Source organism: Myzus persicae, unplaced genomic scaffold (assembly GCF_001856785.1).
Source record: "Myzus persicae strain clone G006 unplaced genomic scaffold, MPER_G0061.0, whole genome shotgun sequence".
Lineage (NCBI taxonomy): Eukaryota > Metazoa > Arthropoda > Insecta > Hemiptera > Aphididae > Myzus > Myzus persicae.
In genome coordinates, this window is record NW_019101928.1 from 72,948 (window position 1) to 88,662 (window position 15,715).

Consider the following 15,715-nt stretch of genomic DNA (forward strand, 5'->3'; position numbering starts at 1 on the left):
TTTAGTTGGTAATTATAACTTAAAATAGTAGTCATAAATAATAGGTAATACATACTAACTAACTAATATGATGAAACTTTGCAAATTAAAAATAAAAACATTCATTCTAAGTTTAAATCTTTTGCAGTAGGTATAACCGTGTCATAAGGTCTCGATTAATCGATTGAAAATGTATTTTCTATTTTGAAAATTATAAAACGTGTAATCTAATGTAAATTCCTGTTGGATAGAACCTTGATATATAACTAGTTGCTCCGCACTGATGGTGGTGGATACCACAGCGAGTCACAAAAATCGGATAAATGTAATTTAATGGAAAAATAAAAATACTATTAAAAAAAAAAACGCAGTGAAAAAAATCACGTTATTATTAAATGGGCATAATTTATTATTAAAACGAAAATATATGGTATATTATACTACCTACCTAAAAGCAATATAAATTGGCTATGGTTTTCAATATTAAAAAAATTCAAGAATGATTAGGTAAAAAATAAGTTCAGTTTTTTCGGTCTTTATATACTTTTGCTTTTTACTTGCATAACTGCTGCGGTAGCATATACTTATTTAGTACATACTTTCTTGGTGAGCATTTTAAGCTCGAGCCCTAATCAAAATAAGTATACGATTTCTTCGCTGTCACTGAACACGATGTACACAATACGCGTCGAAGTTAAAACGGTTTTATAGGCCCATATAATATAGAGAAACCTGTACCTACTGCGTGTATACGCGTTTCGTGCAGGCACAGACGTCGGAAAAGTGAATAAAAACTATCAATATCTATACGCCGATCTAAAAAAAAGTTTTTATTAACGTCGTTAATATCGGCTAGGCTACTATAAAAAATAAAAAATAAAAATCCACGTAATAAATGTTTTACTCGCCGGAGACGACTGCGGCGAAACAGTAGCGCGTAATCCGCCACACGTTCCATTCCATTCATTATAATAATATTATATGTTTGATACTAATCTGTGTGCGGGACTTGTGGTGTACCGGTCATTCTTTACAGGTGTTTATCAGTCTTAACTTTCGAATAACTATTCTATTATTTTGTAGTGTCGAGTGAGTAGGCACACTGTTCGGAGTGCACCGAAATATAAGCGGACGCGATGGCACTGATACGCAGTTATAGTTCTTACATTTTGCGTTTTCATAATATAAGCTTCAATACAGTTATCAGTGTTGTCTGCAGGTGGTTGTTGTGGACCTCAGTGATTAGCGTGACATTACTACATTACATTACGGTAGACATTTTGCAATTATTTTATGTTCAACGACAATACACGGAAACTTTTAGTGGAACGCCCTCACTCATGTTTTAACACCAAATCGTGCCATCGATCGCATTTTGCACCGAGACGGTGTAAATATGATTTCATTCATATCACGACTGGATACTCGATATCAGACTTAAACGGCTGAAATCCACACGGGCCACGACCGTTTAGAAAAGCGTTTATTGTCATAAAGTATTGCTCGAAACATATATTTTGGACGAGAAAAAGCTGGTCGAACCGGTTATATCTCGGTCGGTTCGAAATGTGCGTTCATTCATCCTTTATATTTTCGTCGTACATTAAAAGTTATTACACTTAACGCGGAGAGATAAACAGATGTATATTATGCGTAATATAAATATGTGAACATTTATGTTATGTGAGGCCCGACGATAATAATACGGTCTATACTAAGTGTGTGTGTGTGTGTGTGTGTGTGTGTGTGTGCGAGCAAGCGAGCCCGTTTTTGATTCATAATTGGACGGTGGCGACTGGTCGCGATGACGCGGGTCGTAAAATCGAATTTAACTGTGAAATTTTTTATAAGCCGTAGTGGAAATAAAAAAAATAATATATGCGTACAATACGTTTTCGTTTATTACCGACAGATATCACTTCGCTCGTCTCGTATAATATGTAAAATACTATTCTCTTTCTTCCGCAAACACAAAAATATAATAATACACGATCGCTGGTTATAAATATAAGAACGCGTATCTATGTAGGTATATATAGATGCCTAGATCGTCTTACAAAATATTCAAAATCATATGATAATAATAGTATAGGCATCGATCATAACAATTTATAAGTATATTATCATATTCGATGCTCAAATCGAGTTACTTCTAGTATCTTCCTATTATATACGATTGTGCAGTTTATAATTGCAATTAAAAATGTATTTTAAACAACCGCAAACCAATAAATTGCATTAAACAGCTCATTTTTAATAATGTTGAGTTATTTATATTTTATTAAATTTAAAAAAAACTAGCTATCTACAATATTATGTCAATGTTAACATTATATGTGTAGTACATTTTCGAAATCAAAGTGGAATTAATTAAAATATATAAATATACGACTTATGAATATAAGAAAACAATACGTACATAAGTGTATGCTTCAAATAGCTTTAAAATTATGTTTAACATATTTAAAACAATACCTATAGGTATTTAGTAAGTAGCTGATGTACCTATTTAGAATAAATTTTAATTGAAAATCAAAAGCCACATAAATAACTGAAAACGATGTTTGTTTTGTGTAATTTAAATTATACTATAATATAATATTTATAGTTAAAATACCAAGTTATTTTTTGACAATGCACTAAGGCGAATGTATACAATGATGTACAAGTTAAACTACGAAATTATACGAGTTACTTATATCATAAGAACTCGTTTACTAAATAAGCGAGGTAAATAATATATTTTAATAGTTTTTTAAAATTTACATACAACTATATTCATTTGAAAAAAAAAAATAAAACTATAAAAAAAATTGTTGTGGAAATTCACTGTGCAGTACACTTTACATAAATTAAGACAAAAGAAATAAAGCGTATGTATATATATATACATATATAGGACTTGTAATCGTTACTACTTACTACTACCTATATTTATATATATACCATACGTACCTATATATTATAAAATATTACACATCTAACAGTGGGCTATGGTATCCATATGGCTGTAATAATATATTATACAAGCAAAATATATCAGACTTATGTATATTGTATACGTATATCGACATATCGTGTATATTGTAAGTATCTGTTATATATACGTAATACGTGTACACTGTGCTATGTATTGATGAATACATAGAAAACACAAAATTTCTCTTCCAGATGACCTTGGATGTATAATTTGGGTTTATTAGAATAGGGGTACCTCAAAATTATATACTTATATCGAATGCGTTTTTAATACTGTAAGTTTTAGTGATAACTAATAATCATTTTTTCGATGCACACGTGTCTTTAAAAGTTAGGATAGAATCTGTCTAAGTTTAAATGACTCTAAAAATGAGTTTTTTTACCAAAATCAGACGTGAGAAATAACGGGTTTCTTTCGATAGCAAAATTTAAGTTCTGATTTATGTCAATTTAAGAACAACATTAGTAGAATTGTACTTACGAATTCACGATTATCTAGTATTATTATTATTATTATTATTATTGATTGGGATTTACTATTTATTTTTCCTATACTATTGAGTGTTGAGTATATTGCCCCATAAGTATCCTTCGCAAGCATGTAAGACTCATTCAAAATAAATTTGGCAACAAATTTGATCGGGAAGTTTGTGTGGCCCTCAAAAATATACGTACTGCAAATAATGTGTTGAGGACGTGCAAAATATGTATTGAAGATAAAAATTCAAATTCAATACAATTAATATAGTTATTTTTTTTATATGGAGCAACAATGAAATATTCTTTAATGTGATAAGGACCACGAGTTTGTCAGGCCCACTAGTGTTCTCTAACGTAATAACAGCTATGTATTTATACGAGTGTAATGTATTTTTATGGCAGCAATTAAAGTACACAGAGATAATTATGATTCTTTTTTATATCTTAAGCCGTCAGGCGATATCTTAGCAAATAGGTAAGTATGGCAAGAATTTATTATTTTAATTTTAAGAACAATATACTTTTCTACAGTCTAACTGCAGTTTACTATAAAAATAATAAATTTAGATCAGCATTTTATTTTTAAATTCCTTATATTTCCTAAGTTATTATTTGGTCCACGACAAAAGAACATCATCCAAGTATAATGGTAAAATTTACTTTGATGGAAACTGGAGAGGCAGACTGCAAACGTGAGACGACGCGTTACGAAAAGAAAAATACGTTTTTTCCTGCATGTGAGAAATATGTGCGGTCGCGACTGTCGCGTTTCGACAACGATAAAATAATAATACACCTCTGAGGGGGGAAAGCGACTACTCACACATGTGAGAAGCATTTTGCCCCTTTCACGGGTCCGCTTCTCTCCGACACTGTCTCTCTGCCCCTCTCTTTCTCTCTCGCTCTCTCTATCGAACTCGCACGTCCTGTCCTCTCGGTAGCAGCCGCAGCAGTGTCACGGTACGTTGGACCGGGTGACAGGTCGCCGCCGCCACGTCCTTCCGTCCTCCCCGTCCAATCGTCGCGCCACCGCCGCCGACGACCAAACAGTTGCCTTTTCACCGACAACAAATTATCGTTGTTTTCACACCGGTCCTCTTCGACCGTACTTTTTTTTCCGCTTTTTGTCTCTACCCTCCTTTTCATTTCTTTTTTCCTCTACACACACACACACACACACGCGCGCGCGAGCTCAATTTATCCCACCATTTAAACAATATGGCCGTCATTGTCTTCGCCGTTGCTCAAGGACGACGCCCATCACATGCTCGTCACACTTTATAAATATATATTATTTTAAAGGTACCTAGAACATAGTTTATATTATTAGTGTAACATATTATATGCCAAACCGGAACAGTGCGTGTACTTAACGTATATTATCGGTATGTATATATGCCACCGTTTTTACGTTCATACTGTGTAAATCTGAAGAATTTGATGATTTAAGTTGAAACAAAATATATGAATAATTGTTTTCATATCATCTTCCAGGTTACACACACACAATATATTACACATTTAAATAAAAATAGCAACGCCATTGTATACCTAGTTATGTATAAATATTTGCATGGACGAAATAATATATTAATATTGTATCCGCCAACCAGTTTAGTGAACACAAAATAAATCAAATAAAATTATAAAATTTAAAAGAGTATCGCTTTCGTAATAATAGGCAATGAAACAAATTGCTTAATACAAATATAAAATCAATATAATTTTAAATATGTTATTAAAATCCATATAATGTGTATCGTAAAACATAATATTGAACTATTAAAATATGTCTGAATACCTATAATAATATTTATACGGGCATATGGTTAACATAGCTTTTATTTTTGCTTTCTGTGTTCTCTTGCCCTCTAGATTTTCGCATTTTCAAAATTGGCCTTTTAGTATACCATTGAGTTGCCCATCCCTGCCTATAGAGTATAGATAATAGTGTAATACTGTATTAGTTTAATGTACGTGATGCATGTGATATAAGTATATACATGCAGTATGGGTATAGTAAATAGTATATTATACAGTACAAATAATCAAATGTTTTGCTTAGGGATCATTGATAAAATTTCTAATGATCAGTAAATTTAATGGAGAGGCATTATGATGGATTAAACCCTTCTTAACTTAATTTAAAAAAAAATAATATGAGCTTTATTTATCCTGATACAAAATATCTGGAGCACCAACAGTTGTCTATAACGATTAATGACTTATCGTATAGAAAGGTTATTCTCGAATGACCTTGTTGTGTTTGAACCCTAAATATGATGATCAAGTTAAAATTTTTATATTTGAAATTGTTTAAATGTATAAATTCATATAGGTACCTATTATTATTCATTAGTATGTAGATGAATTAATTTAGTTACGAGATCTATAAGAATACGTGTATAATAGTTGATATAGCACTGTTTATAAATTTATAATTAATTTAATTAAATAACAATATAACATTATCTGTGATTTTTGAACTACGCCCACCAAGTATATGACCACTGTGTATTGATAACTTGATTTTATAAACATAATTTATTCTCACCGTTGTTTTTCTTTTTCTTTTATATATATATGTATATGAACACGACACAATTTACACGTTTATTATAATTAATAACTAATTTTCCTCTCATCTTTTTCAATTTTTTAAAATTTTTTGGGTGACATTGGTAAATCTGGCAGATCAGGTTTAAGCATGCATCAAATCGAATTTTAGTACATTGCCTACCAAGGTGGCTGTCAGCTGAGTTACACTTATAGCCGCTCATCGGCATGTACACAATCAAAATAATTAATAAAATTAAAATTAAACATATTATTCATATAGAGTGTGCACCTAGCGGGGTCCGCAATCCACCATAGGTAGATAGCCTACCTGATAATATACTGCTTACATTATCACAAGCGAGTCTCATATAGAGTTGGCATTTGTAAAGGGTAATGAAGTGCATATTTTATAAGGCAAGTAGTATACAGTAGGCTAGTAGTGCTGGAACAGAACGGACCCCCATCCAGTCCACTGGACTACGAGGTGTTTGTTGCGAAGTACGCGGGATACAACGCGTCGCTGCAGGAGAACGGTGCTGTGAATTCGATTGGAAATTTCGTTTTAATCAATATTTAAAAAAGGTTTTTTTCTTTTTTATAGAGTTTATAACGATGCTTGCGCTATAAGTACGGTATAACATGTTTTATTTAAATTTTTTAATACTGAAAATAAAAATTACAAATGTTTGTGACAATTTTTTGAAAAAATTTTAAGTAGTTAATCTTTAAATCTAATTTTAAAAAAATGTATGTTAATAACGTTTATTTATGTCACCCGTTTATTTTTTCAATTATTTAAAATATCAATAATTTTTTTGAGTAAATCAATTTGAATTTTTCATTTTCATCTGTCAGGTTTTTCTACTACGCCCTATACTTGTACGCCTATACCTAACATTTATATAGTTCAACCGTAAGTGTGATGAGCTACTACATTGCCTGTATGGTTTATAGAATAATTTGTTGTAGTGAAATATCATGTTAGACTAGGCTAGTACTAGCATTAGTTAATTCGTTCTTAAAAATAACTTCACAAACACCGACACTCGCATATACAACCTGGCTTTCATCGTGTAGGTATATTATAGGGACTGAAAATATGAGCATACACTACCTAGCTTACTCATGTATGTGGATATAACTGTTAAGGCCATAATAAGGGCAACATTATAATGGTATTTGTTTAAACAGTGACTTAACGTCGTGTGGATATAGTGGGTACACTCGAAATGTGTGAAACTGCCCCCAAGTGCATACATCGGGACACCCCTCGCGTCATTGCACAAACACACAAACACACACACGCACACATACACACATACACACACATAGTGATATTTCATAATAGAATAATAATATGCATTGACCTCGTCGCTGTGTAGACAGTCAAACACCGCGCATATAATATAATAGTGTGTACGGGACATCATGTATCGCTTTTGGCATAAATATAATATGTATACATTTTATTCTACGAGTCATCCGAACAACGGTTTGGTTTAGGTACACAACCGCACGTCGCGGATTTTATTAAATTACAAACTGTGTCGGACAAAACGCATATACGTATATATTATATAATAATATATATTATAAACTCACCCCGATAATAATATTAAACACGCGGGCGCGCGCGCTCGCCACTCGAGAGGGTGTGTGTTTTGGCAAACGATTGTTGTGCGTATAATATAATAATAATGTGTAATTTTTTTCGCGTCTCTCTCTCTCTCTCTCTCGACTCTTACAATAATACGTACACGTGTGTGCATATTACGTATATATATATATATATATGCACATGCGCACAAACCGCAGACCATTACCGTTGCATCATCATTGTACTACTATTATCTTACACACATATGTACATAAATGCAAGTCTCGTATGGGCGGAATAGGGGGCGTGCGCATTGTGTCTTGCACCGCTATACACGCACACGCGCTGTAAATTTATATGCGTACTTCGGCGAGGCGGCGAGTGCATTAAAAACGTATATAATATTGTGTAAAAATACGATTCGGACATCAGCTGCGGGAGGGCGCCGGGACGAGTGGCTTTTTGACTTTTTTTTTTTTTATTCAGGAAAAAAAAACGCATGTATATACATAATAATATCATACATTATCATTGTGTTCATAACATATACAGCATACCGAGAATTCGCGGGCGCGCGTCTGTGCTGTATAGTATATATATATATACGAACCGCATTATCGTTACATATTATTATATACACGCGCGTTTATTATGTATTATGTACATAATAGTATGTATAAAGGACGTTACAAATACGCGTGACAATGGACCGCGGCGATCGGTTAAGACCCGAAAACATATTATGTATATATGGGCTCAGGGACCGCTGCTGACTCGCGGACTCCGTCGTCGTCGTTTTTGTGTTTATTCGATTATTATTTTTTTGGCATACAAATTTTACACACAAACACACACACACACACACACATACACACACATACACACACACATATATATATATATAGGTACCTATAATATTATTATAATACACCTCCTATAAATGCGGACGCTAGCAGATGGCGAGACGACCCGACGTTGTTCCGGCGTTTATGCTTAAATATATATTGCTGGAGAATATAAATATATATATATATATATAATACGTAGGTACATATATTCACGCATATTGTATATATTCTATTATATTCTATTATGTTATATTATGTTATATATTATTACAAACACACTCGCATAATATATAGGTATAATAGGTATATATATATATATATACAATATAATATCGTGGACATAAGTCTCTCGACATGTATTAATATAATATATATATATGGGTATATACATGCGATCAAAGTCAAAGACGCGGAATAATTACGAGCTAACCGCTTTAATGCGACGGCAGTGGCGGTGGCGGCGGCGGCGGCGGCCTCTCTGGGGGAGGGCGGCGATGACATATCCGAATGAATTATTATAGACATCTCGAGATTTCTATACCTCTATACATCTATGTGTGTATGTGTGTGTGTACCTATATATTATAATGTATGATATCGTGTACGTACGCTCTACATGCCCGATATATGTTTTGTGTGTGTATGCCTGTATACCGATGATAGTGTACCTATATAAACTTATCGTATATTATTATTATACAATCGTGGGATTCATTTTATAGTCCGCATGTTATATTATTGTAGAAGACTAACGAATTACACGTAAACACGTTGTATAACAATCGATTAAATTGAAAATAATAATAACAATATATATATATATATTATATACACATATAGTAATGTAGGTACGGTAATTACATTTTACAACACGTATAGTACAACAGGTATATAGTCGTATTATATAGTCTGCAGATCACAACAGCGCGATGACAGTGATGACCTGCATCGTATAAGCTGCGCTGACCGTAACGCAAATATCGACAAACAATCGTATTTATTATATGTGTGAACGAAAACATATATAGCCTTAGCGAAACGGATAATACCCACGCAGTGCAGGCGCACACTGTTATTCTGTCGGGGGCGTCAAGAACGTTTTTTAAATACATATACCCGCCACCACCATATTATGCTTATCGAAAAGAACTACTTAGCATAGATATAAATTATAAAGATAAAAGTATCCAGGTCCAGGTCATCTATGGCAACACCAACCCTTATTCTATATTGGAGAGTCAGCTAATAGGTACCCTCCTGTACGCCCATTTTAGTACACACCGTAACCTACACGGTGAAAAATAGATAGGCACTCAATGAACGTTTTTCAGTGTTCAATATGTTTTTCTCCCTACTCTTATACAAAACTTTCATCGACGGATCTAAAAGTATTCATAAAAAAAACCAAATAATATATATTGTTGTATGTTTATAAGAAATGTTGCATTGTCTACAACACACGGTTATTGATGATATAACTGCGGCCCTGCAATAAAGTCTCCTTTATTTTAACAATCCGCTATTAAAGCAATATCATACTAATTTTCCATTAACTATATATCTTATGAAAATATAAAAAAAGCACCATAATTTATCCATCTTCCAAATCACTGCTGTTAATTTAAATATACAATAATTTGTATTAAAACTTTAAGGTTAATTAATTATTACTTAATATTATAATTATTGACATATAATAATCATCTAATATCGTCTGCACCAACAATATAATAACATATAATTATATTAATAATATATAAGGCACCTCAAAATTTGTAAAGTGCGTACACACGTATATACGTATATTAAAGTATGTAGATTTTAGAAATATGTCGGTATATAAACGTATATAATTATATAAATATGTGTACTATATCGTATAACATATAGGCCTCACAAGCCTATTATATTATATAGATACTCGTGTATATACGTGTGTATACATTATAATAATTTATTTATTTTTACATTGAGGACAGTATAAATCGTCCATGTAACGGTAAAAATATACCGGTGCAGTTTGCGCGTACCTTGACGTATTGGACGAATTCGTACTTTTCACGAAAGTGTAAACTTTTGTTCTCGCATAAAGCATCTTCCGCTAAATGTCTTGACTTGTCAGCAGTTTTCTCCTGCAATCATAATTAAGTTATTGACGCCTCGAATAATATAACACATATGCATGGTGGTTGTGTACTGTGTACAGAATTTAGGGAACAAATTATTATTATTATTATAATGTCAATGATATCAATAATCGGGTAGACCGTAGACAAATATAATAGTATTATAGCAAATGCGAGAGTATTAAATTCTCGCAGACATTATATATTTTAATATTTATATGCACACATCGTGTCCAAGAAAACAGGGTACCTACAAAGAAAAAGCGAAGTTGTTGCGCGTGCACAAAATACAAGTGTTGAAAAATTGTAAGACATAGCTTAGGCTCACGTCCCTCAAACAGAATTCAAAAATATATATTGAGCACTGAGTGTACCCGGTTTTTGTGGACACACTACGGTATACATCTGCACCCACGTGATGCATATTATTATATTGTAACCACGGTTACCTGTAAAAGATAACCGCGATTATAACATAATACGCGTGACTATACGCATAATAAATTATCAAAATAATCTCAAAGTTAAAATCTTGACGCTCACGTATCGACAATAAAGTGTCTGTATATACATTGTAAGTCGCGCGGCTATAAATTTTTAACGATTCTGCCAGCAGTTTTCAGCGAGACCCTTAGCTCCTCCGAACGTAAACATTATAATAATGTATATTATGTTATGTGTATTGCCCGAACAAGGAAAACATCAAATGTAGACCATTCATGTTAGACTAACGAACGATTGACATCAGCTTTAGATCTATAGAGACCAAACACAGCAGATTGACTATACACGCATTATCGCTAGTCATTTTTCACACCTTTCACTGTGGTTAAATCGAATACAATCAAAACTTTCCATCGCTATTCGCGAATTTAGTAAAACCATTTTTTATCCGTACCTATACATATTATATGCATTTTCCCATATTATCATCATACGCGATGTTCCCTATCCCCTGTGATTGTACAGTATTTATATATAATAATACCTATTTATGTGAATACTATATAATCCTTGACATATTGAAAACCTCACGCAATAAGAAAAAAATCAAAATGATGATGTTTCAAGCAGAGTTAGTTTTTTAATAGTACGTATTTTAAATTATTAAATTTTGATCCATTATTTAATTTTTTTTTAACTACACACACAATACAATTATTATAACAAAATTACTCTGCGTAGGTACCTAGTACGCATGTTTATAATGGACAAATAATTATTAGAAATTCGCTCAAAGTTGTATTACGTCCAGTCTACTATTATTAACAGTTCAATATTAAACGAGTAGGTTGTACGCCTATAATATGAACGTTATAAAAACATTTAATATAATAATGTAATAGGCGCATTGGATTTATATACATTTCAAAACAAAACACAGATACCCTGCAGCCGTATAATGTATATGGTCATCGGGATATTTACGATTAAATGCAAAAATATATTCACTAAACGTCTCATTTAATTAAGATATGTTAGGTATATATAATATTTAGGTAGGTAAAAAATAAAAAAATGTCTTCAATATTAAAATTAATGAGGCGAAAAATCATAAACTAGGTGCAAAACACTGCTCATATACATAAACACTTCAATATAATCGAAACATTTAAATTTAATGTGTTGGATATATTTTTTTATCGCTGTTAAAATGGTGCCCATTAAATGTTTTACTGCTACCGGTACTACTACTGTTTTACTTTAGTTGTTATACGACGCGCGCATATCATCATATACCTATATACGTGTCTGCTATGTATGTGTGTGTGTGTGTGTGTAATAAATATATATATCTGTGTGTAATGTGTTTTTATTTTCTCATATATTTTGAGATTTGCCGAGCTGCAGCACGGGTGGGGCCCCTAAAGTCGACATAATCGTTTTCGGCGCAAACGTATATTATACCTAACACAACATTAATTCACCCATAAACACTGCAACACAACCAGACGTGACGGGGCCAGCCGCTACGTTACTGCATACACGACGATGTTTACGGATTTTCGCATACGATTTGTCCTATATTTATATTATTATTGTTGTATGTTTTAAGATGCGCCTGTGCAGACGAGCGTCTGTATATAATAGTAATATACGTTTTGAATGAGTAGGTAAGCGCATAATATATTATTGTAATATCGTTATAACGTTTGACCGGGTCGATTGTACCGGAATACGGTAGGTAAAGTGAGTATAATATTGTTCGGGATTAAATTCAATTATATAAATAACGTGATGGAACGACTCGCGAGTGCGGTCGAGCTAGGTGAACGGGGTGGGTAGTGGCGAGAGCAGGGTGGTGGAGATCGAGTTGGAGCCTCACTAAAATGCTTATTTCGCGTAAACAGGAAATTATAAAAATAAAAATAAAAAGGAGCTGAAAAAAAAATAATAAATAAAATCGTCGTCGGCAACATGTGATAGCACAAAAGCAGAGGATGTGGGCAATATTTCGTCGGGGACTTGCAGTGGACAACCGGTACCATATATTCCGAACGCAGCATGACTTATTAGCGTATACTTTGAATATTTTTAAATATACAATTTTTATTACACTTATTTTTTCCCTCCTTCCGAACACACCGGGCCGGGCGCGTTACAGACGCAGTTTAAAAGCCGCAAAGAAACGGCGGCCGCGGGCTAGAAGGTGACATCGATAAATAAAATCTACACCGGTTCGCCCAGTAAATAATATTAATAACGTCGCGGACGCCCGGGTGAATTGGACCGGCCACATTATACATATTATAAGTATATACAGGGTGTTCAAACGAGATTAGTTCGCACACCGTCCACACCAAAATGGAATATTAAAAAAAAAAAAATACCGCACTCCTGCGATCACTCTAACCCATGAAAATATCCAAAAATATGTTTGAAAAACACATTTTGTATTAGTTACTTTGGCAGTCTTGCAACATAATTTAAACACATATAATGGGTAAGACTTATATAAAATATTAAAAATACATTTTCAATTTCAGATGAGATAGTTGGATAATATATAAATATTTAATATAATTATACAGGGAACTGATCCCTATGCAACTACATAACTGCCGCTCTACATAAAATGCATTACCTAATGACGTTAAAAATGTTCTTACCTAAGCAACACAAATGCTCTAGAACAATAAAAGAAAATTACAAAAAAAAAAGGGAAAAAATACAAGAACACTCAAGCCACAAAAACTAGATATCCACTGCTCATACGAACGGAATCGACTTGCAACCAATAATTACACTGCACGAAGTCAATAATAAGAAAAACAATGCTGTAACTTTTTAAGGACATTTTGTACTTTTATAATTGTAGGCACTCATTTGATGTTGCTGTAAAGGCAATAACAATGGGTCAATAATTTTCGTACAGTATACGCGTATAATGTGTAGACTGGATTGTGAAGTATATACCATGTTTGACATTCATTTGACCTTTGATACGTTTCCAAAAATTCTAGGAAAACGTACAAGTGAAATAAAATTGTACTAGTGAACCGTTTCTACGGTATAGAATTAGCATTGGTTAGTATAGAAAGTTATCATATTATTTCGTTCACAAAATAACATAGGTACATATAATATAGCTAAGAGTCGTCGTAGCCGTCGTCTGTTTTTTTACACAATATACAGACCATATTATATCATATAGGTACTCCTTTATATAGACCGATATAGTCGTGACTTGGAAAACTGTTAAAATTGCCTTAGGATGGCCATAATATGCTAAAAACAATGCGATATTGCAGAATATACCTTGGTGTACGAATGTTGGGTGTAGGTATATGGGTAAATGACCGAAAATGCATTGACAACCTATTACGCATATTATGACAACCAACGTTCCTAGAGATCACGAAGAACGGCGGTGGCACGTTTCGTATGGTTTCGTCTTAAAGATTTAAAATCGGGAAGACGACGCGCGAACATCCTGTATATACACACAAGAGCACACGTTTCGGTGCAGCAGGCGTGTATAGCGGCGTATACACAAACACACACACACACACACACACACACACACACACACACACACACACACACGCACACACTTACAAACACATTAAAGACGTGTAGAACAGGAGTCACGCGGTTATAATGTATATAATAATATGCGCGCACCGGCCACAGGTATTTATAAGTATGTAAGTGTAATAAGTATGCATATATATCATACACGCACACACATCAAGCGCAGTGTCACACAAACACACACTATTATATACGTGTAGGTACCGCGTGTACGCACATCTCAGAGCTATAACGCCTACCCGAGTAACCGACACACACACACACACACACACACACTGTCTCGCTCGCATAATATAATATACATTTAAACATTTTGTACGTTTATACATATTATTATTATTATGTACAATAATACGAGCGTTGTCGAGCCGTCTGTAAAACACGGTAATAATAATAATAATAATAATAATAATTTTTTTCAAGTTTTCGTTTTTTTTGTCCTCCGCTTTGCTCTGTTCGTATATGCACATACGTGTATATGTATAGATGTGACGGCGGCGTTCGCAGCAGCCGCAAAGTATCGCTGCTTCTGCTGCTGCTGTTGCTGATGCCGTCGTGGATCGCGGGGTCCATTCATTATTGTACACACATACATATTACACATTATACATATTATTATTATTATTATTATGTGTATACTGAATTCACGACACCACCGCCGATGGCACACGTGATATTATAACAACCGCCGACAGCGCGAGAGGATTAAACATCTGCCCTTCGACACACACACACGACTATATTGCACACACTCCACGGTCCGCTGAACAACCGTGTCACCCTGTAAACACACATACATGGGTTAGGTGTGAGTGTGTGTGTGTGAGTGTGTGTGTGTGTGTGTGTGTGTGTGTGTGTGTGTTTTATTGTACACGCATCCCGGGGCTTATCAACCGGAATAATAATGATGCGCTCACGGAGTGCTTGCAATAATAAAATATATTATAATATCTCTAATAATACCTATATACTGCAGCTTGTAAAACGGAGTCAACGAGACGGACACTTTGGTTTCGCGGGGAGGATGGATGACAAATCCGTACGTCATGACACGCACCCGAGCAGAGACTATAATATAATTTCTCTTAACAGTCTATTAGTAATTACTAACT

The 15,715-nt window shown here is 33.7% G+C and overlaps 1 protein-coding gene across 3 annotated transcripts in view; it reads right to left on the minus strand.

The window, feature by feature from the left end:
- Positions 1 to 15,715, minus strand: part of LOC111030799 (LIM/homeobox protein Awh) — a 62,364-nt gene that overhangs the window by 33,744 nt on the left and 12,905 nt on the right. For 2 of the 3 annotated variants that reach the window (XM_022310484.1, XM_022310485.1), the window contains exon 2: positions 10,473 to 10,574. The exons of the other annotated variant lie outside the window; for it this stretch is intronic. In XM_022310484.1, coding sequence (XP_022166176.1) covers positions 10,473 to 10,574 — 102 coding nt within the window. The remainder of the gene's footprint in view (positions 1 to 10,472; positions 10,575 to 15,715) is intronic. 3 annotated transcript variants of the gene reach the window in all.